This window comes from Zonotrichia leucophrys, chromosome 4A, assembly GCF_028769735.1.
Source record: "Zonotrichia leucophrys gambelii isolate GWCS_2022_RI chromosome 4A, RI_Zleu_2.0, whole genome shotgun sequence".
In the NCBI taxonomy this organism is placed as follows: domain Eukaryota; kingdom Metazoa; phylum Chordata; class Aves; order Passeriformes; family Passerellidae; genus Zonotrichia; species Zonotrichia leucophrys.
In genome coordinates this window covers 10,708,737-10,734,737 of record NC_088174.1, presented here as the reverse complement: position 1 = coordinate 10,734,737, position 26,001 = coordinate 10,708,737, and the positions used below count along the sequence as shown (strand labels likewise).

The 26,001-nt window shown below is 38.8% G+C and overlaps 1 protein-coding gene across 2 annotated transcripts; it reads right to left on the bottom strand.

Moving 5' to 3' along the window:
- Window positions 1-24,853, bottom strand: CUL4B (cullin 4B). Of its 2 annotated transcripts, XM_064712480.1 has the most exons (20): window positions 23,683-24,851; window positions 20,927-21,042; window positions 16,460-16,563; window positions 15,547-15,616; window positions 14,992-15,065; window positions 13,822-13,984; window positions 13,632-13,721; window positions 13,283-13,365; window positions 12,181-12,248; window positions 10,977-11,095; window positions 10,009-10,201; window positions 8,849-8,953; window positions 8,441-8,551; window positions 7,614-7,699; window positions 6,963-7,070; window positions 6,601-6,714; window positions 5,582-5,687; window positions 5,335-5,507; window positions 4,644-4,796; window positions 1-3,523 (listed from the first exon to the last, which is right to left on the bottom strand). In XM_064712480.1, exons 1-20 carry the CDS (start codon window positions 24,212-24,214, stop codon window positions 3,428-3,430), a joined length of 2,664 nt encoding a protein of 887 aa, XP_064568550.1. In that variant the 5' UTR covers window positions 24,215-24,851; the 3' UTR covers window positions 1-3,427. The 2 variants fall into 2 exon arrangements, with proteins under 2 accessions (XP_064568550.1, XP_064568551.1); XM_064712481.1 differs by lacking the exon at window positions 5,335-5,507 and having other exon boundaries at window positions 23,683-24,853.
- Window positions 24,854-26,001: the final 1,148 nt, after the last annotated feature.

Below are 26,001 nucleotides of genomic sequence, written 5' to 3'. Positions count from 1 at the left end.
AACTGTTTAATATTTATTAAATGACACAAAATACCTAGATAACAGACTCACTCTCTGAAAGGACATGTATTTACATTATTTACCAACTTAAGAAAGACTCTCTGTACCCATATCAGACTTATGAAACATAAAAAAGGTTTTGCTGCTTTTTGCATCGAAGGATGCAATGGTGATACATGCCCTGTTTGCAAGTCTGCATAAACTATAAGTTTTTGATGCTGTGAAAAAGCACATTTTCATATTCTGGTAGCTGAGGGAAGAGGCTTCTGAAAAGTAACAGGGTTAGTTTTTCCCCCCCACTCCAGACACACTCTCAAGACTGTTATACAAAAAGTATATTACATTTTTGAATGCTGCTGTACTCTTACAATTTTAGTGTAACGTTTCAAAGAAAATGTTCTTCCTACTATATGAGAGCACTAAAAAAAGAGTGGTATTTGAACATTTTTTTAGATGCACTTTTTTTTTTTGTTTTAAAAGAAAGCATTAGGGCAAATGATATGTCTAGGAAAAAATGAAAGGCTGACAAAAAAAAAAAAAAGAAGAAAAGCTGAGACCAAAATATGAAGAACAGCTAAAGCAACTTAACAATTTGCTAGGGATTTTTTAAAATTTTTTTTTATTAACTATTTACTTTGGCACCTTTGTGTAAACTATAGAACAAAACAACGTTTACAACACATTTGCAATTACAGCATTTAAACAAAATGGTCACTTTTGAAACCAGCCAAGACAAAAAAATAGTCCATTTATGGGTATAAAGATTAAAAAACCTAAAATATATATTTCTAAGAATAAACTGCAATTTCTTATGAACAAGGTGCTATAAACTGCATGCAAGAGTCAAGATTAAAAATGTGTGGCCAAAAAGACAAGCTGTGTTCTAGCCAGATGAGTTGTGGTCCAAGCCCATTTCAGTTTTTTCTTACAGAGATATATATGGCTCAAGAAGCAGGCACATGATCCCAGCAAGAATTTGCAGAGTTGTACGACGACAAATCTTGGCTGCAGCTTTGTCATGAACCAGGAATGAGCCAGACCTTGGCAGAAGAGATGAACAAGTTCTTGGGGAAAACCCATGAGCTACAAGGAGAAGCCTTCTCCCCTCCCCTCGCTCGCCCCTCTCCTGGCCTGGCCAGGGTTCTCAAAGTCCATTCTTTGGGTTGCTTTAACTGGATTGAGCTTAGGGTCTGCCTCAGATTGTGAATTCTGATGAGATTTCAGGACATTTTCTGTATAATATTTTCTGCATTAGACAGGATAAAAATGAAATAAACCTACAGTCCTTTGCAGTTTGTTTGAGTGAATGTGACACTTGTGTAATGAGGGAGGGTTTTGCCACAGTGGGTGTTCACACGTGTAGTGGTGTTAGATTTATATGCTACAACAGACTGAATGGAACCAGCTCAATGCATCAGCTCCTGTCTCCCAAAGAGTTAAGTCTTATGCTTCTTCTCCATTTCTCTTTAAAAGGAATCTTTTATTGGCTGAAGATACAAAACACATACAAGAAAAGGAACATTGAATGCGAAACACAGAAGATTTTTTTATGGTGGGAGGCATTCTTTCCTCCCCAGTGGATCTCTGTTTGAGCTAACACTTGAAGATTTGCAGGAGGAGTCTCCAAGGTTCTTCCCACATAACTCTACTGTCAGTATTTGTCTCACAGAGGCAGGGGTGGCCCTGGATGTCTACCAGTGGTTATGCTGCAATAGTGTCAAGGGGCAAGGCAGAGTTTCAGCAGATCACAAAGAGCTGTATGATGGTTAGTTGAGGGTGACTGCAAATAATTTAGTAGGGGAAAAACCACCCACATTGGTTTAATCTGTCAGCTGAGGACTGCATACAAAAGAGCCTGAGAGAAAACATGGCTGGAGAATATATGGAATTAAACAGCAGATAAAAAAAAGCACTAAGGATGGGATGTCAGATAGAAAACACACACACACTCTCACATGCACACCCCTGAATGTGGGATCACAGTGATAGAAGTTAGAGTCAGAGAGAGCTAAGTTACACTGCCACTAAACAAAAGTAACATCTTGCTTTCAAGAGATATCTGGTATTCCCCAGGACTATCAGTGCCTGAAAGAGGATGAGGTTTTTCATTGTGCTCTGCAACACAGCTGATCATAGGTACAAAGCCTGGCTGGGTAAGGAAGAACTGGTATACGTGGAGGAGTTCCTTTTCTGCTGACACCTTTTTTTTTTCCCATATATTCCTGGTACATGCTGCTATAAGCAATAAAAAATGTATTTTGTTGAAACAAAGCTCTACATTCAAGTGACTTACTCTCCCATGTCTTATAAAGATGCAAAGAATGCTCTCTGGCCATCTAAGAAAATATATTTTAGATGCCTTGTAGCAATACTTAACTTACTATATGAGAGGTAGGCTTCTGGGTTCTAGGAGGCCTGCTAGGCTCTAGGGCTGAGTTCTTAAAGCTTTAAGTTAAAGCAATCCAAAGCAGGGCAGTCTTAGAAGAGCTGCCCTGTCTAAACCTTGAGGTTAGTTCAAGTTTAGAATGTTGCAAAGCAAAACAAGTATTAAAATCCACTTGCAGTTTTTGTTCTTACAGCTTTACCACAATAACAGTGTGGCTTGTCATCTTTATTCTAGAGTATTGCTGCCAAGAGGTGAAGGCCTCCTACCCATGACTAGTAAAAACTGTCACTTCTTCCATTATGGCTGTTTTATGCTTAAAATTCTCAAAGGTGAACACCAAGTCTCATAGGCAAGCCATATAAATCTAATCTGAACTTGTTTTGTTGTAGCAGTTATTTAAGAATGGTGTTTGTATATACAGTACATATGCCCACACTGCAAACCTTATACTCCTTTTATAATGGCACCATTTTGTCTTAATTGCAACCAAGAATATTTCCCATTAGATCAGCAATAAGCATAGCTTGGCTTATTCCCCATTTTCCCCCCTCAAGAGAAACAAATCCAAATGTGGGCATCAACCAAACCAATGGTATGTATGTATAACTGAAATGCATTCTGTACAGTAAATTAAAAGTTTGCATGCAGTTTAAGCATTTTAAAGGCTATTTTCTTATATTAATGAACCTTCTGTTTCCATTTAAAGATGTGAAAGATATCTGTCATATATCAAGGGACTCCTCTTCAGACCCAGAGACAAATGGAATCAGAAAGACCAGGTACTTTCTTTCAGCTTTCTGCACATCTTACTAAATAACATGCAAAGAGTTCAACAGCATTCTTCTTAAAATGTAAATATTACTCTTTAAATGGGCATGTTAACCACTGAAAGAAGTCCACTCTACTATACTTTTCCATTACACTGCTTTCATTCAATCATCGGTAGTATAAAAAGTCAATTAACGGGATCAAGAGGCTACTTTATCCACTGGCAACTGTGTAGGACACCAAGTGTGCAGTAAAACAAAGGCCAACATATGTTTATGCAATATAGTTGTACTGATTCGGGTTCTCTTTATCTCTTTCCATGTAGTCCCTGTCAATCAAAGATTCTATTCTCTTCTTAAGGTCAGCAGGCTGTAAAACAAAGCACATGTCAGCATTATTACTTTGCACTCAATGCTTCTTGGTTCTTTCTTTCCACTTGAGCCAAATATCTATATTGTTTGACATGGCTGAGGAAACAGAAATCCCACTTTAAAAAAGTCCTTTAAAGTATCAGAGCTTCTAAAGTCTGCAATGTGTAACTGATAGAACAGAAAGTTACCAAGTTAGCTATCACCTGCAGTTAAACAGATTTTTGCAGGAAGGGAAGATACTTGCTGCTGTTTGAACTGAACTCTAAATAAGTGCAGTTTGTGCATCATGTACCAAAGTGTTTCTATTTCTGATTTTAGCCAGTAAAAGTACAAGTTTCATTTCCTCTTGAAGCAAATGAGTTGTGCAATAGTTTGTCTGCCCTGTGATTTTGTTGGGGGAGGAACTTTATAAAAATGCCTCATGATAACCAGTGAGGAAAATTATTTAAATGATCTGCTATAATCTTACACAGCCCAACTACAATTTATGCAATACTTACAGACCTGCAGGCACTCAACATGGTAATACAATGGAATGAAATAGCAGGACCTTTTGTTTTGCAATTCCATTGATAGAAAGCACCATATATTTGAATTCCAACAATGCATCCCTGTCTGTTTGAAAACCCATTTCCATTTGTACACAATAAGCCAGTCATTTTATATTGCAACTGTGGGCTTCTTCAGCTTTGAGACATTCTCCAATATTTTATTTTTATTCCTATATATGTGTGTGTATATATTAACCAGTATAACCCATCCAGAAAAACCACTGCACTTCAAAAGTATCAATCCAGTTAAGATTGCAATGCAGAATTGGTTTTGAGATCTGAAGCATTTTCTCCTTCACTCAAGAATGCCCTGCCAGAACACTGCAAACAGCAGAACAGCAGTGTACAAGGAGAGCCAGCTGCTCCCTTACTGCTAACAAACTCCAGGGCTGAAATCCTTTGGAAATACATTTTAGTAACAACTGGCACTTTAAAAACTCCTGAAAGTGAGTATTTGCCCTAATACTAAAAAGCTGCATATTTTAGAAGCACTGTTTGACTGAGGGCAGGCCAGGGAAGATAAAAAGAACTGACAGAGTTTTAGAAGTATTAAAATCAGCACAGCACCTTGACTGGGAATTTCAGCTGGTTGTAGACCTCTGACACGAGCAGGTTGTGACTCAGCGTCTTGCGCATCTTCATGATCCGCACAATGGCGGCGTCGATCTGGTACTGCCGGTCCTGGAACACCCTCTCTGTAGTGCTTGCCTGCTCCTCCACCTGAGGGACCCATTCAGAAAAGCTTTAATGAGAACAGCAGCACTGTCAAAACAATTCTTTCAGTCTCCAAGACAATTCTCAGTGTAAGACAGTGAAATGCCTGCTGTCAAATATCTGACATAAAGCCTTTACAAATACGAAGGCTGATTGTCTGTTGAAAAACACACTTGTACAAAGATTTAAAACCTTTGCTCAGATTTTACATTGGATGGCTGTCAGGGAAACAAGTCCACAGTGAATTTTCCATAGTCACAAACAGTCAGTAAAGCTCCACAGAATTATAAAGGACAAAAAGAGCATTTCAGAATTGGAACTTCTCTTAACCTTACTTAGAGACATCCAGCATCACTGGTGTCTTAGTACACAGGCACACATTTAAATCACTGTTAGGTATGTGCTGACATCCAAATTACAGGTGTAACTCTGACAGAGATATCAGCACGTACATGACAACCAGGAGGAAAAAAAGCTTGTAAAAGGGCAGGCAACAAAGTTCTTAACCCAAGGATCTAAACCCCAGAGATTAAAAAAAATATACCGTTTCTTTCATCTGAATTTGGTTGATTTTTATCCTGAAGAGCTTATGTCTGAAATCATCATTACATGTGAATTTATCACCATCTTCCACATCTTTGCCTTTGGGGCTTTTAGTCAGTACTCTGGCTTTGCCACAAGCCAGAGATTGAAGTGTCCTTCTCAGCTCTCCATCCTCTAAAGCAGAAACAAGTTGTTTAGGTTTTTTTAGTAAGAACACTTGGAAGTACTCGGTTGTTTTTGATACCAACCTATCCCAGTGGCTTGCTTTATCTCCTCTAAACTGAACTCCTCTCCTTCATTAAACATGAGCAGCACCAGTGTCTGGAACAGGGAGACCTGAAGTTCTTTTTTGCCCTGTCACAAGGGAAATAAACAGATATCACCAGGCTGTTTTTTCTGGGGAGTGGAGGGAAAGGAATGAGGGGAACATGAGAAACAAGTCACTCTTGCATGTCAGTTATTTCACTAACAGAGTGTTATTCACTAGAGAATATGGAAGAATAGAAGTTACTGGTCACTTCTATTTACTATGAAATGCAGCACAAGCTTGAAGCTACAAGGTTGGACTATTCTATCCAGTGACAAAATTCACCCAAGATATGCATCAGATGACTTATAGCACTGAGTGCTTAAAATTATAATTTGGAAGGCCTTTAAGTCAAAATCTAACACAAACATTACTTTAAGGAACACAGTATAAGGAACCATAGAATCTTTGAAACAATCAGATTTGATAATACTTGTTTTACCATTAACTTTTGCTGAAAATTGTTGTGGTAAGCATTCCTATTTCATGAGAATCTTGTGTCCACAGAAATACTGAAGGGGAATAACTGGAAACCCTTTCAAAAAGGTTGTGTTCTTGTACAATCCAGAATTTTTCTGTATTTCAGTAGTGAAAAGCTTACTGTGAAGATTCTTAATGCTATCAGATGAAGTAAGGCAATTGAAGAAGCATGGCTCCCTTGTTTTTCTCCCCACTATAAAAATGAGGGCAGTTTTTAATCTGGAGCTAAAGCCAGTGGATATTTTCCCCAACAGGTTTTTCTTTCCCCACCAATATAGTAATCAGGTGCATTTTCTTAGACATTAACACATCTGTTTCAGAAACTATCATTACCTGGAAAAGATAGGAGGTTAAAAGTAATTGCAGAAACAGTGTTAAGTTTTCCATCACAGCACAAAAAAGCCTCCCCATCCATCCCTAAGGTACAACCCAGACTTGCAATCAACAACACAACAGGAGTAACAGAAACAATAGACTCACCTCTTTAAATTCTGCTTTTAGCACACAGTGTCCTAGTGTTGACTGCCACTGGAGTTTCCTACCACTGTGTTTTCCTAAATAAAAGGTCTTGAAAATCTCCTGCAGTTTTACCATCTAAAGAAAGAAAAATCCCAAAACACTGAAACACAATTTCTACTTTAAAAGCATCCTTCCCTCCTCCACAATCAATTAAGCCTTAAATCAAGGCTTAGAATGATAAAGGGAATTGCAAGAAAACAAATTTCATTTTAGAAAGATAGTTCTGCATTTCTTTCTCTATTCACATTGAAAACCAAGTGTCAGTGGATGTCAAGCTGCATTTCTGAGAGGCCAATACATGTATAACCCATGAAGTTCATTACCTCTGGGGGCAGGTGCACCTCCATAGGCACGTAGGTTGGCCAGTAACCCATAGTCAGAATATTCACTGTTAGTTCAATGTTGCCAGGGACATTCTGATTTTGCATATACTGCAAAGAGAAACAAAATAAATTGAAATAGAGCTGTGTTAATTGTACATATTTTAGGTAGAACTGAAAAGTTAGAACGGGCATTGCAAGAGCAGAAAAGACAAATGACCAGATGAAGTGTTTGTTGTATACACTGCAAGTTACATACAAGAAAATGAAGGTAAGAACAAGCACTTCTCTCAAGTTCAAAAGGCACTTCCACAAAAGAAAACAGCAAATGTAGTGTTTTAGCAGGCTGAGATCTTATTAAGTGTGAATAGAGGAAAGAATGTTAACAATTGCTTGTAATCAAAACATTACAAAATCACCGTAACTAAATGTGCAAAAACTTCCAAGCCAGGCACCAGAATACAGTGATGTTAAAAATGCCTTAGAGCTGGTGTTAAAATGTTTTGTAAGTTTACAATTCTCTTATTGCTGTGGGTTGTTTATTTGTTTGTTTGAAGAAGCTTGACTCAGTTTTTTTGCTGAGGAAAAACCTTTAATAAATTCAGTAATATTTTCAAGAGCACAGATAGGACAGACAGGGCTTTCCCCCAGTACCTGTTTGAATTGTATCATTATGTCTTTTGAAAGCTCCATATCTTTAAACATTCCTTCAAGTTTGCTGGTGAAAGCAGCTCCACATTCTATAAAAGAGAAAATGTAAATATTAGAAATTATTCTGTTTATTTTCAACACCTCAGAGTACTTATTCTCAGTGCCAGAATGTACTTCTAAGCAAGATGACCTTTTCCACCAGGTTTTCTTACATAAAGACCTGGATTCTAATTAAGGAACAGAATAAGGTTACAAACAAGAAAAAGGAAGATGTTTTGATGTGGTAGCTATTTTGCAACCCAGTTGTTTTTCCACATGGATCTGACTGTTCATCCTTTCACTATGGTGGCCACTGGTGACTCAGATGAAATTCTAATCCCTATCAGCTGCCTTTCAAACTGTGTCCTGATGGCAGAGTGAGATCAAGCTCTAAAAATCTCACCCTTACCACCCAAAGGCTCCATCCAATGAAACAATGAAGACCAGACTAGAGAACAAATGGCTGGCAGTGAACAACAACTGGAAGTCATCTTTTCTCTGAGCACATCACTGATTTACCCAGCAGGGAACCTCAACCCTATCCCACAGGCCAAGATACACTGTGCACTTTGAAGTTCCTGGGTTTTGGCTTTTCTTGTTATAATTACAAAACTAAAAGCAAATGAATCTCCTCAAAACCCACCAGTCATTCAGGACCTGCACAGAGGCTTCTGCCCTCATGGAAAAAGGAAATACCAACAGTGCTTCTGTGAAGGCCTGTTAAAACAACTACTTTCAAAAGAAAGCTGATGGATAGAAAGGATAGATAAAAATGATAGATAGATATTTACCATGTTTGAGTTTAGAAAGCATAGATTTTTCAGCATCTACTGATGCACTCTTCCCAACTAATAGTCTCTTTGCTAGATCTTTTTTATAAAAGGCCTCAAAGACATCTTTCCCTGTAAGAGATGAGATTTGAAAGTGAACACAAAGCACTGCTGGTTTTAAACAAACATTACCTAAAAAGACCCAATTCAAAGCTCAGAAAAAACAAAAAGGGCCTTCATATGAAGATTTCCACATGTTTTGTTATTTGCAGTTTGACAGGCAAAGTAGTTAAACAGCACTACACCAACAAAACACAGCCACAGAGAACAAACAACTGAAAATGTAACCAGACTGCAAAAAGAATTTCAAAGTACCTTTATGTTACTGGGTAAACAACTGTATCCCCACCAAAAAAACCCAATACTTACCATATATGAATCTAAATATGATCATAATTTTATCCAGCATTTTTTCAAGTTCTTCATCAGTAGCTTCTTTGTTGCCTGCACGAAGCTTTGAATCTACATATTTAGCTAAAAGAGTGTTGAAGAATAGAGTTTAGCACATGCTTAATATCACAGTAAAACAAAACCTCTAAATCTAATATTATGAAATCCTGAAAATGGAAGGGATCCTGAAATCACTTTCTATCAGCCTCATAACAGCTACCTTGATACATTTTCATAGAGGTTATTAAATTATACAAACATTATAGCTTAGTATCTTTTTTCAGATAAGCAATGACTGCATCTTAACTAAAAACATTTTCCCTATGAAAAAAAATCTTGGTTTATGTTGTGATCTCAAAGTAAAGTCACTGCTGTTGCAGATTGACATGGCTGTAATAGAAGCAAAAAGATCAGATGAAAATATGTAAATCAGTTATTTAAATTTGTTGACTACACTGCTGAATTTCTCTAGCATATAATTATTTTGTTTTAATTTCCAGTTTCAATCAAACTAGACTGTTTGTTTTCATTTCAAATGGGCTGGTAAGCACATTACAGTTAGGGAATTAATACAAAAAAGGAGGGCAGAAGGTATCACTCCACAAGCTTAACAGCACAACCAATTGCAAAGCAGGTTTTCATTTATTTATTATTCACTGTGTGGGGAAATGATTCCAATGCAGAGTACCAGGCATGTAATGCACAAATCTGAGTAACATTCTTTGAAAACCCAAGACTCTGTCCCCACACCATGAGAGCTTCAGTGCATCCTCAGCTTTCTTCCCTTGTATTAAACCCCTGACAGCTCTGTGCACACATGCTGGTGGCACAGTTATGTAAGCTTCTGAAAAATTCTAATTATTAGCAGTTTTCTCATGTCTGGACACCAGCCAATTGCTGGAATGCCCAAATTCTGATGTTCTGCACTTTTTTTAAGCCTAGCCAGTTAAGTGATGACCAGCTTGCTTTTAATGTTTGATGCTGCCCTCCCAGACAATTCCCTTGCATCAGGTGGCACAGCAGATCCCAGGCTGATGTGCACTGTGCATGTATTAACACAATTCCAGCATATCCCATCTGTAAGTGCATCAGCAACTCAGCACCCAAATTCTCACAGCAAAGAAATTGAAGAGAAATACCTATGAGTTCAGCTGGCTTATTTGGTCTTTTGTTAATGAATGTTTCAAAGGCTTCTTTCATGGCATTTACAAACTTCTCATTCTTGAGAAAGCAAACATCAATAATATGGTCAACTTTGTCTTTAAAATCAAGAAGTTCTTGGACCATGGTTTTATCTTTTTCAGGATTAATTACTATGGTGCTACCAAATGCCTGCAAAATAAAACATATCTTTCAATTAGCCTGAATAATTAATTTAAATGACAAGAGTTCTAAAAACTTAAGTAACCTTTGTAATGTGTTGATTCTGGTACTCATATTATTCCAGTAACAACAAAAGTATTACTTTATTATGTATTACTGTATTATGAAGTATTTACTATATAATCATCCCTAGGCCTTGCACATTGATTCAAAACCAACTGATGAAAAAATGAATCGATTCACAACTTCTGTCTAAAGAAATGAAGTTTTGCATAACAAAATTAACACACCCTTTTTAATCATCTATATGCTCAGGTTTTACATAGGTAATGCTCCCACTAAATTAAGTTTTATTTAATAGTACTCTTCCTTCACAACAACCAAATTTTCTGTGACATTTTCACTGAGAAATAAAATGAATCATCCTAACTGATATTCAAGTGCTCATTCTCACAGGAATTTTTATTAGGAAGAAGACAAACATTCTGCCCTTACCCAAATAAAAACTGAAGAAACATGGCTGTCCCACAAACTAACTAAAAGCAAGATTATAAAATCCAAATGTATTTGGAGTTCAGTGAAATGAATGTTCACTGTTTTCTTCAATAAAGAACAGCTAGAACAGTTATTGTACCTTTCCTGGGATGTTTCAAAAGCTGTCTATTAAATACATAAGCAAATATCTTCAATTTTTAGAAAAATGCAATAGTTTACAGAGATGACTCAGGTATGTGTGTATAAACCCCAGTGGTGCAGCAGTGGTATCTGTTGCAGAGCTCAGTACCTTTATGTATTCAATCCAGTGCTGCAAGAGAACCTGGACTCCGCCTCTCACACGACTGAATAACTGGTACAGAAGGGACAGGTCTTGAATTCTGTTTTCATCAAGAAGGTGATTTAGACCTGCAAATGGGAGAATTTCAACAGAAAATAAAACCAGAGTAACCCAAAAAAGCACAGCTTATTACTACAGTGAGGCCTCTTTAAAACTAGTATTTTTAATCAAACCGTTAGTGGTGGTGGTTTTGGGGTTTGTATTTTATTTTAAAGTACCTAATTTAACAGTGAAACAAAATATCTGGCTGAACCCTTAAAAATCTTATTACTGCACATCATTTTATTGCACTTAGGATACAAGTACTTTATATAACAACCTTATCACTACATCTTTGCTTACTGCTTTACTATTCCCTGAAGATTTGAAAAGTTTACACTGTACTGATCAGCAGGAAAAATTCCTTGGCAAGACAGCTCTGAGTTTCAACTCCAGCTGTAATAAAATAAATCTTACAGATGCCAGAAGGCAATCAGCTTCAAGAAATATCTTAACCTTCACTTTTTAACTTTCTGGAGAAGGTTTGATGCTCTACAGCAAGGTTCTAATAAAGCAGATGGGTAAACATTGGTACTCCACTCAATGAAGAGTTTGTCACACACGTGCAGGAATATGCTCACATACCTGTTTCATTCAGAATCTGGCCACTAAGGAACTGATTGTTTATTATTCAACTCTTGCTGCATCTTGTTTCTATTTCCAGATGATCTCTGAGATCACCAGAGGGTCACTTGACTCCACAGAGACTATTGCAGAACTGAGGGAATCTATTCCACAGCTCAAATTATACTACAATTTTAAAACAAGCTGTTTTTTGTCAGCAGCAACTACTCAGTATCTCCCTTTTCTGTTACAGCCATAATCCAAAGTGTACTCCTTTCTTTACCTCCAAGTCTTCAAAATGCCACTTAACACATTGAGCTTCAGTCTCTTGTTCTAATTTTCCTTTTGCTTTGCTGTGTTATCAGAAGACAGCACAGTGTCCCCTTATCTGCAGCCAGAATGGCCAGTGCTATTTTGGGCACTGAGGAGCACAGGGAGTTAAGGAATGGTGCAGCTTGTCCTCCCCCAGCACCCATGGCTTTCTTTCAGCACAGGAGCTGAAAGCCCCAAAGCAGTAATTAGAAACATTTCCATAAAGAAGAAAGATTACCTTTCTGAAGAATGGCTGTTAAATGTTCACCTAGAAGTTGCTTTTCTACAGTAGCAATTAGTGGCTTCCTACAGAAGAAATGTTTAGAATTACTTTTCCTTTTTCCATTACTGACAGTTTTAAATCCTTCTTTTGAGATTATGTTAATTACATTATCATTGGGAGTGCTCTAATTATCTGTGGCCAAAGATCTAAAATGATTATACACAAATTTATCCTTTTTGTCCCCAGTAAACAATATTTTTTTCTGTTTGTTGACTGATGATTTTAATTCACACAATAAGCCTGTTGTACATGACCTGCAGGCAGCTGGACAATGATTCCATCAGTGAAGAAGCTGGGGAGAATTTATCAAATAATCTGCCTAATCCTGTGTTGTGGGAGGACATTCACGTCTTGGGAGAAAAACCAAGGACAGATCTCAAGTCAAGAGATATTAAAACAAAACAGGGAATTGCCCACTAATACTGGTGTGGAAGAAGAAAGCCACTGACCAAGCTAAATGCTTTTAGCAGCTGAAAGAGGAAGGAAATCAAAATGCATGACAGCAGCAATAAAACACCTCTCTCTCAGAAAGGTTTTGATATCAGTGACCTACATTTTCTGTCAGACACAACAGCTGTAGCTTTGTGTTAGAAGGCCTCCACCTGACTGTGTTGGAGGAAATCCTGCCTCTAAGTACAAAAGATGGGAGAATGACATTATTGAAAAATTTCCCAGACTCAACACGCAAATAGTTTTTGCAAATATTCAGAGGTTTTACCTTAAGAATATTCTATACCAAGTCTTATCACTTTCAGGTAGGACAACAGTTGACTAATTACATTTCAGCAGGAAGGAGACATCTGGGCTGGGAGAGGCACCCTATTCTTCTTCATGCAAATACTTAACATTTATGCCAAAATAACAGTGACTTACAAGGAGAAAATGCTTTTAGCTGTGTGAGCCAAGACAGTGCTTCATTGTAAACATGGAACCGTGGGAAGTGAAAAGCATCTGATGGTTGGTCAATAACAGAAATAAACTGCAGCTACTTAAATGGCCCTCACCAGAGGAGGAGCCAAACAGCTCATACCACCAGGCAAAGAGAAATGGCACTTACTGTGTGCTCTGATCTAAGTAAGTGATTATTCTGTCTGCTTCTTCTTCCAAGCGCTTGTTGACATGGTGAAGATATTCTGGAACCTGAAAATGCCAGAGTAGTTTTGTATGTTAAAAAAAACAAACAACAGAAGGGGAAAAGAGAGACAGTACTGGTCTGACAGAAGTAGCAGCTTCAGTTTTAATCACTGGCACTGTGACTGAAGGCAGCTGCATGGGCATTTCCTTTTCCAGAATACTATAAAGCAAAGTCCCATTACTGCCTTGTACACTAAGGCAGCAGAGTATTTCTGTTCCCTGGCACTGCTTTGCCAGTAGGCACAACAAACACTGTCAAACATCCCAAATACCTCTCGCTCCTGCATCAGCCTCTGGCCCTCTGCTGCATACAGGCGATTGGTCTCCTCCAAGAATCTGTGTTCGAAAGAGTCCTGATAAATCTGGGGAAACAACATGACACAAAGCCAGGGTAAAGCTTACTGAGCACCAGGTAAGAATTTGAGCTATTTACTGGTTTGAAGGTGAAACAGGTGTACTCACCTGCAGGTCAGAAAGCATGCTCAGAAGGCTTCGCAGCAAACTCCTGTCAATGGCCTCACCGTTTCTTTCCCTCTCAATCAGCAGCAGAATGCCATCAATAGTTTTGTTCTGAACCTTCTGATCACTGATTATATGAGTTCTGAACAATTCTAGTCCCATATCCCTAAAAAGAAAGCAGACTGCTCAATAAATTGTTTAAGAATACATCTCAGTTATCTCTTACTAAAACATGATCTGAATCTAATAAAGAGGTCAATACCAGCATTCTTCCAGATCCTCATTCCTCTGCCTCAAATCACTCAAGATGAACAAATATATGAATACTAGAATAAACCATGACACTGCACCAACATGAAGCTACACATTTTAAACACCAATCCAGATATTTTTTCCTAAATAACCATGTAACTTTTCCAACATCTTTCTTTATCAGTTTGTTGACAGGACATTGGAACACCAACCTTCATGAGAAAAGAAAAATATCATCCTGGGTTCAAATTCCATGGTTATGATGCTGGACAATATTCCTTTTTTGTCCATCACTAACTCATCTCTAATCTTCAGCACATCTTAGAAGAACTCAGTGATGTGACAGACAAGGATCTCTGCAATGACCATCCCAATTAAATAATTTCCATTAATTTGGAACTATGGGTATGGTCACTCTTAGGAAAAGTCAGGCCCTCCATCAATCTCTTCCAAAGTAATTCAGGTACCAAATAACAGTAAGGCATATACTAATTATTAATACTAAGAGGAGCAGAAGTTGAAGTCCAAAAAAGCATATCTTGTTTTAATTTTAAGTAATTCTTTCCAACTTGAAATACTGTGCCTGCTAAGGCAGTTACTGGGCATCTCAAACCCTTCCTTGCACTTCAGTTGTGGACCAGACCCCTTCCTTTAACTGTGCAAACTGGAGGCTGATGCCTACTTCACTGAAATTTGGGATCACAGCTATTCTAGAACAATTCTATAATTTATGGCAAATAAATTAAAGATCTTCCTTTGCAACAAGCACTCATGCTTTCACCACGTAATTTAAATGTCACTATGAGGTTTATATTAAAAAAATCCATCTGAAAATCAGCAAGATATAAGCAATAGTTGAAACACATCCCCAAATAATTTTATTTCTGCCCCCCCAAATAATTTAATTCTTTGTGCCCTTACCAAATAGATGGCAGCATTGAATTCTGCAGGACATAAGTTCGATCCAAGAACAGAAAGATACTTCTGATCATAATCTGTCACAAGAAGGAATAAAACAGCCACAATCATTTCACTCTTGAAACTGAAAAGCAACACCAATTATGCTCAACAACAAGAAATCCCACCAATTGGTTTCAGGCAGTTCTTTCTTGGACACTGCTAATTTAATTATTTATTTATCCCTTGCAATCCCTGCAAAGTAATCAATGTTATACTTTGCATATTTCTGTATAACAGAACAGCTCCTTTCAAAATAGGTATAAAGGAGAAAAGTTTGCATAAAACTGACAATGAGGAATTAGGGGTGTCTGTGTCCAAGACCAGACCCATGTGCCAAAAAACACACCACAGGCAAGTTATTTTCAAGGCTTGATTTCTAACAAACTAGATACAGCTGTATATCACAAAGAAACCTTACATAAATGTAAGACATTTTAGAAATTTGAAAAAAACCCAACAAAGTTAAGCAAAACAGGCTGACAAAGCAACTGGTTTCCTTTAAAAAGATAAACTTACCATTTGTCTGCAGTGATCTTGCCAGCATTTGTCTATTTTCTTTAGAAAAAGGACACTATCCAATGAATCCGTGAAGAAATCATTAAGAAAACCATGATTAATAGATGTTGTAAACAATGAAATGAACCAACTTTATTATTTTTTAAAGACACTTAGCAGGGAGCGCAACAAACTCACCTACTCTCAGAAAGAATTACCAGATAATTCCTTGTAACACATTTATTTTTATTTTTTAATAAGGGTCTTTGTGTTAATAATGAGAAATCAAAATTATCAGAACAAATAAAAAAATTTATCTACATAATTTTGAATATTTTGTTTAATCCCCATCCCTGGGGAATGGAACAAACATACATATCCCCATACCTCAAAAATCAACAACACCCAATACATGTAAGAGCTTACCACTACACTGTAATTTCAGCTCATGTTAAGAGTTAACCTGAAGAAATAAATTATGTCCTTCAAATAAATCTTTTATTCAGCTCTGACATGCTGCCAGATCACCATTACTTTTCCAAAAAAACCCAACAGCTACTTGTTGGATGACTTTTCACTTACCTAAGCTTGGCAAGTTCAATATAAAAAAGCCTGACATGATACAGCCAATGAAGGCTTCTTAAACCTTGCTGCAAATCCAACACAGATTTCTGTAAGATGTCAAAGTGTTCAGAATATTTACTGGTTTCAGAAATACCAGTGAAACTTTCTCAGAAAGTTTTCAATGGTTACAGGCATAAAGGAACAAGTAATGTTCCCCTAGCTCCCACAAAGAAATAAAAGCAAAACCAATTACACAAAGCCTAGGAATTCAGATTATCATGGCTTAATGTCATGAACTATTCAAAGAAATTCATCACTATATACTTCAGGTAAAACAATTTTGGCTTGTCAACAGCTAAGAAAAGGATATTCTCTGAATTGGTGAATTTGTGCTTTAATGTGGTCTTCACAGATCTGCCTCAATTGTTTGTACAAATTTGCAGAGATCTTGTAGGAGCAGAGATTTTCAACAGCCTGAAGTAAAGAGAAAGAGAAACAAATCTTGCTATATTCTTACATGTGGTTTTACAAGAAAGGAGGACATCCCTTCCAGTCCAGAATTCTGCTTCTCCCAGCTTTTAACCCAGTGCACTGCTGCATGCAAACACCAGAGACAGACAGGGCATGCCATGGAACAGGAGGTGAAGGCAGCCTGTGCCCTGAGCTCACAGACCATCAGTTCAGTCTCTCACATGGAACTGCAGGGCTGGCATCTCTAAAAACAAGGATGGTACTTTAATATCTTCCAGTAGCTTGTTGGGCTTCATACCTCAAAGCAGTCACCTAAAGTATAATTGTATTAACTGCTGTGCTATGCAAGTCACACTGGTATTAGTGGAAAAGCACTGCCAGATGAATTTAATTTTGCAGTCCTTTCCTTGATTAAGCTTCCCTCACCCCCAAAAGTACATATGTATTCATATATTATCTATCTTATCTATCCATCCACCAACTCCCTGCCTGAATAAGTTTAATTATAATCCTGAATATTAGTAGCATGACTACATTTACAGTGACAATCCCAGATTTCTGGATCTCATCAAGTATTAGAAGAATTACCACTGTGCTCACAGTAAGAAGTGAAAAGAAGTTTAATGGGGCCATGTCTTGGAGACTGATCAAGAAAACAGTCATTCTTAAGTCCATTAGTGTATCTCAAGACTTCTAAAATTCAAACCCATTGTCCAGAATTCAGAAGCAACTAAACAACTTTAACTCTTTGCAGGCTGGTGAAAGACACAGGAAGGGATTATTCTGTAAAACATCTGTAGAAGCTAGAGGAAAAGCATATTTGATTTTCAATCAATGCTTTGTGCCATCATTTACTAATTGGAAAAGATTTCAGTTGCTAGTAGGACCAACTCCTTGGGGAAAAAAGGACTGGAAGGCAAAGTTTGTTCCCCAGCACCTGCAGGCAGCCATGGAGGGACAGCACAGCTCAGAAGTGCACAGAGCAGATTTGTGCCATCACCCCAGAGCATTTCCCAACAGTCCAAATGCAAGCACAGTGAGCAGTCACCACTAAAAGCACAGCAACAACCCAAATAGCTAAACAGGAGTTGTTGGGGTCATCCCAGGATACCAACAGGAATCACTCTGAGTGCAAGTGCACTACATCCAATACTGGCTCTAGCACACTGAGGAGTTCAAAAAACCCCAACCAAACAAACCAAACCTCCATGAAAACCAAAACCCCACAACAAAACCATCCCACACAATAACCACAAAACTCCCCAAACCTGCATGAGCTTAGTGTCAGAAGTAAACAGGTAGAGCAAGAGAGTGAAAGTGCCAATTAACCAAAACAAGTCTGAATGAAGACTGTAAGGAAAGCCAGAATTATCACCCAAGTACACATATCTTAATATTTGGAAACAGCAACAGGTTTGATTCTCAGCCTCAACACTTAATAAACACCAAACATAGAATAAAGTGATAGGAAAATGTGTTCTACAGCTCACTGTTCAGGAGGTTATAACACTGCTCAAGTCTATTCTGCTATTGGATATAACCTGATGCTTAATTCAGCAGAACAAGGGGATGGAAAACACTGAGCTTGAAGAGCCTGATTAGAAATTCAGCAATTGCAATCTTCCAAGGCTTCTTAACTTCTTCCACTTTGGAGAAGCCAGCTGAGAGCTGGGAAGGTGAATGTTTTGGGTGGAACTTGCCTGTCACCTACAGAACCAGCAGCTTCTGTCCTGGGCTTCTGGTCACCTCACCCCAACACTGTTACAACTGCTGCTATCAAACTGTACTGCTCTAAATCCTTAAAAGAATGAGCTTCTGCACTGGAGATAGACAAATGCATACAATTAACTCTGAGTGAAATAAGCATGTATTAACATACACCTATTTTGATGGAGTGTTCATAGAAAGCTCAACTTTTACATTTGTCTATCAGAAATTCCAAAGTGTTAAACATGGCTGCTAGGATTGGGTGTTTGAACAAAGTACACAACTTCTGCATCTTTGTTGATGACATACACAGAAATGCTTTAATTTTTAAGAGATTAATCCCCTACTGCAACATTATGCTTTGCTTAATTACTAGTGCTAGACAATACTGGTTGTATCTAAAATGTATCAACATCAACACATGTGAAAACTTTAGGGCCTCTAGTTCACAAAATGATCCTGTTCTGAATTAGTGGAAAAAATGTTTCTGTTAAGGGAATCTCACCTAATGATGGCGAGAAAATCTGAAGAGCCCTACTTCCTTTGTGTAACATGTATGCAGTTAGATGTGGTTTTCTGGTTTTCTCTTTGGTTTTTTTTTTGGTTGTTTTTTTTCCCCTTTTAACTGCAGCATCCACACCTGGGTGTCTGTGGTACGGAAAAAGAACTGAACACAACTCTGATAAGAGAAAATCAGAACTTTCCTGAAGTACTTAACTCTGATTTTAAAAAAATAGCCATGTATCAGGTACCAAAGATCTAGATCTCTACTTTCAGGTATTAATATAAGGAAAATTATTATATGAAAGAAGCATTCAATTCTGTAGTACATCAGCTACTCAAGGATGGGAATAATTTTGTTTGCTGAAGAAGAACAAAGCAAGTATGAAGCTTAGGTCCTGCAAAGAAATAAAGCTTCAAAATGTTTGCCCAGTGGGATTTTTCTAGCACAGACAAGAGTTAAACCAAAAGCAAGAAGTTTAACTCCATTAAAAGAAGAATTATCCTCTTTTGAGGTGCACAGCAGAACTTTTGCAGACTCTTTTCTAATTCCCCTCTATGTTGGATAATGGTGTCTGCCAAGGCATATTTGGGATCAGATCCTTTTACCAAGCAGCTGTTCAGAAATGACATTAGTTTAGTTAGCATCTAAAAACACTAGTGATTCCTATAGCTATTTTTAAATCAAGACATTTATTTTTAGATTTATATTAAAAAAAAATCATACTTTATTGCACTCTATTTCACTGAGAAGTATCTAAGTAATAACAATGTTGAAACACTGAGATTTAAAACAAAAAAGCTTGTTTTTTTGTTTTCTGGTCCTAAGTAATATTAAATTATGCTTGTGGTAAGATTGAGCAAAAAAATTAAGCAACACTGTTAAACAGAAGCAAGTATTTCAATAGAACTCTGTATTTTTTAACAATTTTGGACAGCCTTCAGGCACTTAATTAACAGTTACTTGCACCATTAGTCTAGAGTAAGTAATTTACAATACCACCCAGTACAATTGGTTGTAATTTGCTAACACTTCCACCAAGTTTTGCAAAAATAACAATACTATCCATTATTCTGACAAACTGTTAATAAATAGTATTTTTAGTTAATTAATTGAACATTTCAAAAGACTATAGTGATCTTAAGAATGCTGTGGACTGAGGAACAGCAATTAATTCTTCCTTAAATCTGTCCCCAAGCCTTGCACAAACAGGATTTTTCCTCATAAACAAATGCAGCTTTTGTTGAAAAGGGGAGGGCAGGGGAAGAAGAGACATTAAAAAGTAGTGGTGAGAAGGCCATGTACACACACAGAGGAACAAATGAAACAACTAAGCAGGTAATAAAGGCTTTAGAAGCAGAGGAAAAAGTTCAAAAGCTTCTTAACACCCAGCTAAAGCAGCAGCACTGCTGTGCTGCTAAAACTGCAAGTGACGTTAGTAGGGAAAAGGTGAGCAGGGGAAATCTCCCCAGCACACTCAGCTGAAAAAGCAGAAGTGGAGCTTATAAAAAACATCAGGAAATGCAGTTCAATCTGATCACTTCCTAAAGTATTTAAGAAAGCACAGGCAGAGCTGTTGCTGGCAATAAAGTTGGATTCTCAACTGTTAGAATAGAACAAATGCTGCAATGCCTGAAAATTACAATCAAACCAAAATAATACAATTCATGAAGGAAAAATGGTGTTCTATTCACCTACTAGAAGCCAATAGAAAGTTTTTGAGTGATTTGTGATACTTGATTGTGAACGGATACTTTATTCAGAAAAGAAATTATATTTTAATGTAAATCATCTTATTCTTAAACACCAATACTTGAGGATTTCAGCTTTAGCTGATAAACACCATAATTCCCTAAAAAGAAAAGGGAATATAGCTCCTTGCCTTAGTTAATTCTCATCAACTGCTGCAAGGGAAACCATACCTTGGGTTTTGTTGAGACAAGTAAAAAAAAATACATTAGTTTGATGCCAGGTCTTGTGAAATTGTATTTCATTATGGAAAAATGAAGAAACTATTTGGTGACAAGTTTTTCAATGACAAAAGCAGCTATCAAGCAAAATGCCATATTTTTACCACCACATCAAGTGTTTTAAGGAAAAAAATCTGAGAAGAAAACAGAAAAGCCTTAACCCATTACTTTTACTTAATGCACTTACCTGATAGAGCTCTTCTAAATTGTACTTAATTGAAGTACTGTTCTGGATAGCTTCTACAGCTTCTTTCAGTTTTTGCCAGGTTTCATCTGTGTAGTTTTCAGGCAATTTGGGTTTATCTTTAAAATAAATGATACAATGTTTGAGAATGTATTTAAATAAAGCAGAACCTTTAACAGAAATTAAAAGGACGTAGCTTTGAGGGGAAAGAGATATGGGCTGATGGTCCAGCTTTTAATTTATACTTACATGGAAAGAAAGCATTTGTATAAAAGCAGTGTCTTATTCACATTTGAAAGAGCAACATTGAAGAAATTCAGCATTGCTCTTCATATACACACCACAGCACTTGTAGCCCAAACAGTACGTGTGATTTACAAAAATCACAATCCTGTGCCTGAGCAGCCCAAGAAGGGCTAAAGCAGCAAGAATTATCTATATCTTCCTTATACTCTCATTATCAGGACAGCAGAGCCAAAAGAAAGGAACATAAAAGGTAAAAATGATGCATTAAAAGATACACAGTTGTGTGTATCTCAGTTTTTAATTTACTGCTCATTAATTCTACTCCATATTAGCAGTTGGAAAGAACTCCTCAAGAAACACTCATGGAAACATTGTAATTATTGTACAGGCTTTATGGTCCCAAGGAAAACCTTCCAATTTTCAAGGAATCCATTTATGTCTCTCTTGGGTTTGGCCAGTGGATATTTTTTAGAGTTAAGCCTCTTTTAATGCTCAAACAGCTCCAGATCTGACCCTCTCCATTATTTTTTCTGGCTCTTTTCTCGAGATGCCCCTGCTCTGCAGCACTTTCAGCAAGACCACAGCATTTACAACATGCTGAGATATTCCCCAAGTCACATCCTCAGAATATAAGAACTATTCAAAAATTTTCTATTCTTGTAACTACCTAAAGTGACCATTTTTGTTCAATAAGGACATTCCTAAATGGAGAAGACAGAAGAAGAAAATCTGAGGAGGAAGATGACACATGCACATTCCTGCTACCAACAGGTGAAACTGGCCCAGAGTTTATACTCTATTAAAATTGACTTTTACACCCCTAAAAGGAAAAAAATTTTAAAGCTTTATGATTTCCTTAGAAATAGCTAACAGAGAGAAGTAACTATTTTGTTCTTCCAAGCATTTCCCTACAATATTGGCAATATCCCAACAGTAGCTGCCTGATCTGGATCTAGAGACAACTGAGCATGGACTTGCCTGTTTTCAGCAGCAGCTCCTGACTCTGCTGCTCAACATCAAGGGAATGGATTTTAGGAAGCTATTTAACTTGTAAAGGATATTACTGCTATCACACCAAGATAAAGACAAAAATCTTAAGATCATTATTCAGTTCAGCATCTGAGAGTAAAGAAAAAGCAAGGCTGTCAGAATACCAAGACATCCTTTTTAAGCAAGGTTCAAATACCTCATAAGCAGTGATGATCACAGCACCGTGCAATCCATGACATTTAACAGGTATTTTAAAGGTGAGAAGTTAACTTCCCTTAAAGATAACAGTGCACAAGCAACTGAAGAGCAGCCTATAATGCATCATAGGTTTCTATTTTAAAATAATCAGTCAAATTAAATGATGATGCTTTGATGGGCAGAGAACATTTTTAGAATTGGAACCTTAAAGCAAAGAGTTGCAGTGTGATCATGAATTCCTGCAAAACATTACTAATCCTTACCTAATGCAATATGTCTACAGAACATTTGTGTCACTTGTGTATTTAGAAATTAATTTTAATTTCAGTAATGTCTTTTACCCCTCCACAAACCAAAACACATAAGGAGAAAGAAAGAAACAACCCTAGAAAGCAAGGTAGTGGACTATGGTGGAAGATAGCAAGAAGCAGGAAATAAAAAAAAGCCCACGATAGCCTCATCCTTATAGGGAAAAAATGGCAGCATTTTGCTAAGCTTTCTGCCCACCTATTTGTATTTTTATTTACTAGAAAATGAAGCAGCATTACATCAGAAAAGTTTAATTTCTCTAGCTTGGTCTCTAGTAACACTACTCAAAAATCTCAAACACATGTTTGGAGAGAATTTATATAATAATGAAAACTTGTAAAGTAAGAGGAAACTAAGACAGAGAAAAGATACTACAATTAAAAATTACAGTGAGAACATTACAAGGAAAAAACTCTACAAAAATTTGAACTACCTACTTTAAAGGCAAGTGGGGAAGCCAGAAAGGAAATCCACCATAATAGCCCGATAATCACCTTAGTTTCAACATTTAAAACTAAGCACGGGCAGATTATCCTATAAACAGACAACAAGGATAGAGACAAGGCATGCAGATTCAAGGCCAATTAAAAAAAAAAAAAACCCACATTCTCTGCAAAGACTTATCATAAACTGGGCTAAAATATACACTAAGCTCTGAATCAGGATTACTAGAAAAGAGCTATCAGACGATAAAAGTTTAAACAAAGGCGATTTTTTTTTACACACTTAGGCAGCAAAACCGAACATGCAAATTAAGGCCTTCTCAAGAGACAGAGCGAAGGGAGTCTGAAAAATAATTCCAAGCAGCAAAGTGTAGCCCAGGATGTGTACATGACCAGGCAAGCACACATCAGAAATCATGATTCCCCTTTACATAAGTATAGAAATGTTCACCACAGAAAAGCAATTCCCACAAAACCTGGGGCTATCTGAAAGGAACCGGTTTCCAGGCTGAAAACAAAACACAAAGTCGAGTGTCAGATCCCCACAGGTTGTGACAAATTATGGCCTGTTACCTTTAAAGTTCTTGATCACTAATTTCTTGGCAGAGCCAGGTTTACTGTTGGCGAAACTGGAAACAGTAGAGGAGGCAGCTTTGGTCAGGCCATTTGCATGGTGCCCCACAGCCACTGACGAAATTAAAAGGCTTTTATTTTTAAGCTGTTGCTGGTGCTGCTGCTGAGAAGAGGCAGCAGGAGAGGAGGAGGAAGAAGACTCTTCAGCCATCTTCACATCGAGTCCAATAAAATCCACGGAGTCCTCAAAGCGCAGCTTCTTCTGGAGGTGATGGTTGGAGGAAGCAACCCCTGAGGAGGAGCACGAGGAAGTGGTGATGACAGAGGAAGAGGATGAAGAGGTGTTTTTGGAAGGAGAAGAGGTGCAGGAGGAAATGGAATCAAATTCTTCTTTTTCGGAATTACTGTTGCTGCTGTTATTTAACTTTCTCTTCTTGCAGGAGGAGCTGCTGCTAGTGTTACCATCAGTGGCAGGTCTGACCTCCTGGGCTGCAGCTGGGGGGTTGGGGGAAGAGAAACCTGTGGGAAACATGAACACACAGAAGTGAACAGGCTGAGGGGCATCAAATCCTTGTGGTGTGACAAAGAGAGGGGGAGAGTTTGAGAGTCAGTCTCTGTTTGCTGTCTCTGGGGGGGGTCTTTCAACTCCTCCTTCTCATCAGCAGAGTCTTTCCGTATTCCTTCTCCTTCGCGTTCTTCTTTATCGGAGCAATCACTTTATCTCCTCTTCCCCTTTTCTTTATTACTTTGGTTCTTCTCGTAGTTTGTCGCTGCCTTTCTGCTTTTACTCCTTTCCCAGCGGAGCGTTTCCGTTCCTGCCTCTCGCCGCCTACCAATTCCTTTCAATTCTCCTCTCCAGCCGCAGAATTCCCCACGGCAAGCCGCCCGCTGCCCCGGCTTCTCCTTGCGCTCCGCTCCTGCTCCGGCCGCCTCGTCTCCGCCGAGCAGCAGCGGGGAGGGCTGAGCGCGGCTCTCTCTCGCCTCGGCTCCAGCCCCTCGCCCCACACGGCTCCCGCTCCGCCCCGCGGCCGCTCCGCTCGGGCCCCGCTCCCCCCTCTCCGCCTGTGCCCGCGCTCCCTGAGGGGGGACGGCCCGGCCGGGTTGTTATTGTCACTGCACGGCAGAGGGAGCGCAAAAATGGCGGCGCATCCGCCCGCCGTGCATGACGGGGCGCGGCGCACGGAAGCGCTGCCGGGAAGCGCTGGGACCGCCCCGGGATCCGCCCCGGGACCCGCCCCCGGCCCCGCCGGCGCCCTCGGCCCCACCGGAACTGATCGGGCTCGGTGCGCCCCGCGCCGGCGTGCGGCCGCCCCCTGGGGCGGGAGTGCGGGGCCCGGGAGTTCCGTTCCGGGGAGTTCCGCCCCGGGGTCCCGCCCTGCCTCACCCGGCGCAGCCCGGCCCGGCCCGGCCTCAGGCTCGCCGCAGGCTCCGGCCGCGCTCCGTGCGGTGCATGGCGGCGTTCGCGGGAGCTCGTTCCCCCGGAGCCTGCGGCCTAGGCCGAGGCCTGTTTGCTTGGATTGGAAATTATTTTTCTTACACTTATTTATAAACAATAATTTAGCGTCAGCTTTTTGATATGATTTTCATACATACGGGCTTGTAGTGGGCTACAGCCTATGGTTTGCTTTTTTAAAATTTATTTTGTAACTTTTAGAAAGAACAGAAGTCGTAGGCCTTTAGAGTCTCTTTTTTGATGTTGGTGGATCTGTTACCAAAGGGACAATAAACTCCCCAGGAATGTTGTTAGGATTCAAACACTGTTGACAAATGGCTGTGGAAAAAGTAACAAACCAAGTGATGAGGTTTTGTTCCAGGAGATTCAGCCGAGAGCACACACCTCGTACAGCAGACACCAGAGCTCCTCAGGGCTAGTCTAGTGGCACTTTTATGTTGGATAGGAAAAGATGACAGGAATTTGACATAAACTGGTACATAGAGATAGGAATGTAATGTTACTGAGGCTCTTCTGGAGTATGTTTTATGACAGAGTCACTGTCAGACAACTCCTGAGGCCAGGAAGGTCATGCTTGTAATGTGTAGAAAAGTACATTTGAAAAAACCCCAGCAAAACAAAGCTTCAGTCTGGTTTTGACAGTCAATGACTTTGTCCCATCAGTTAGAATATTTGGCTTTTGGATATAAAAGAGCAGATGGAGGCAAGGTAATGCTAGTTCTGGGGATCCAGGAAGAAGCCAGATGTGATGGATTTTCCCCCTTTTTCTACCAATACTTATGGGAGGGGTGAAATCCTAAGTCCTTTCTATTTAGCACGTGATCCTGAGGGGTGGTTTCTGTCAGGGCAGTTGCTGGATGTTCCCC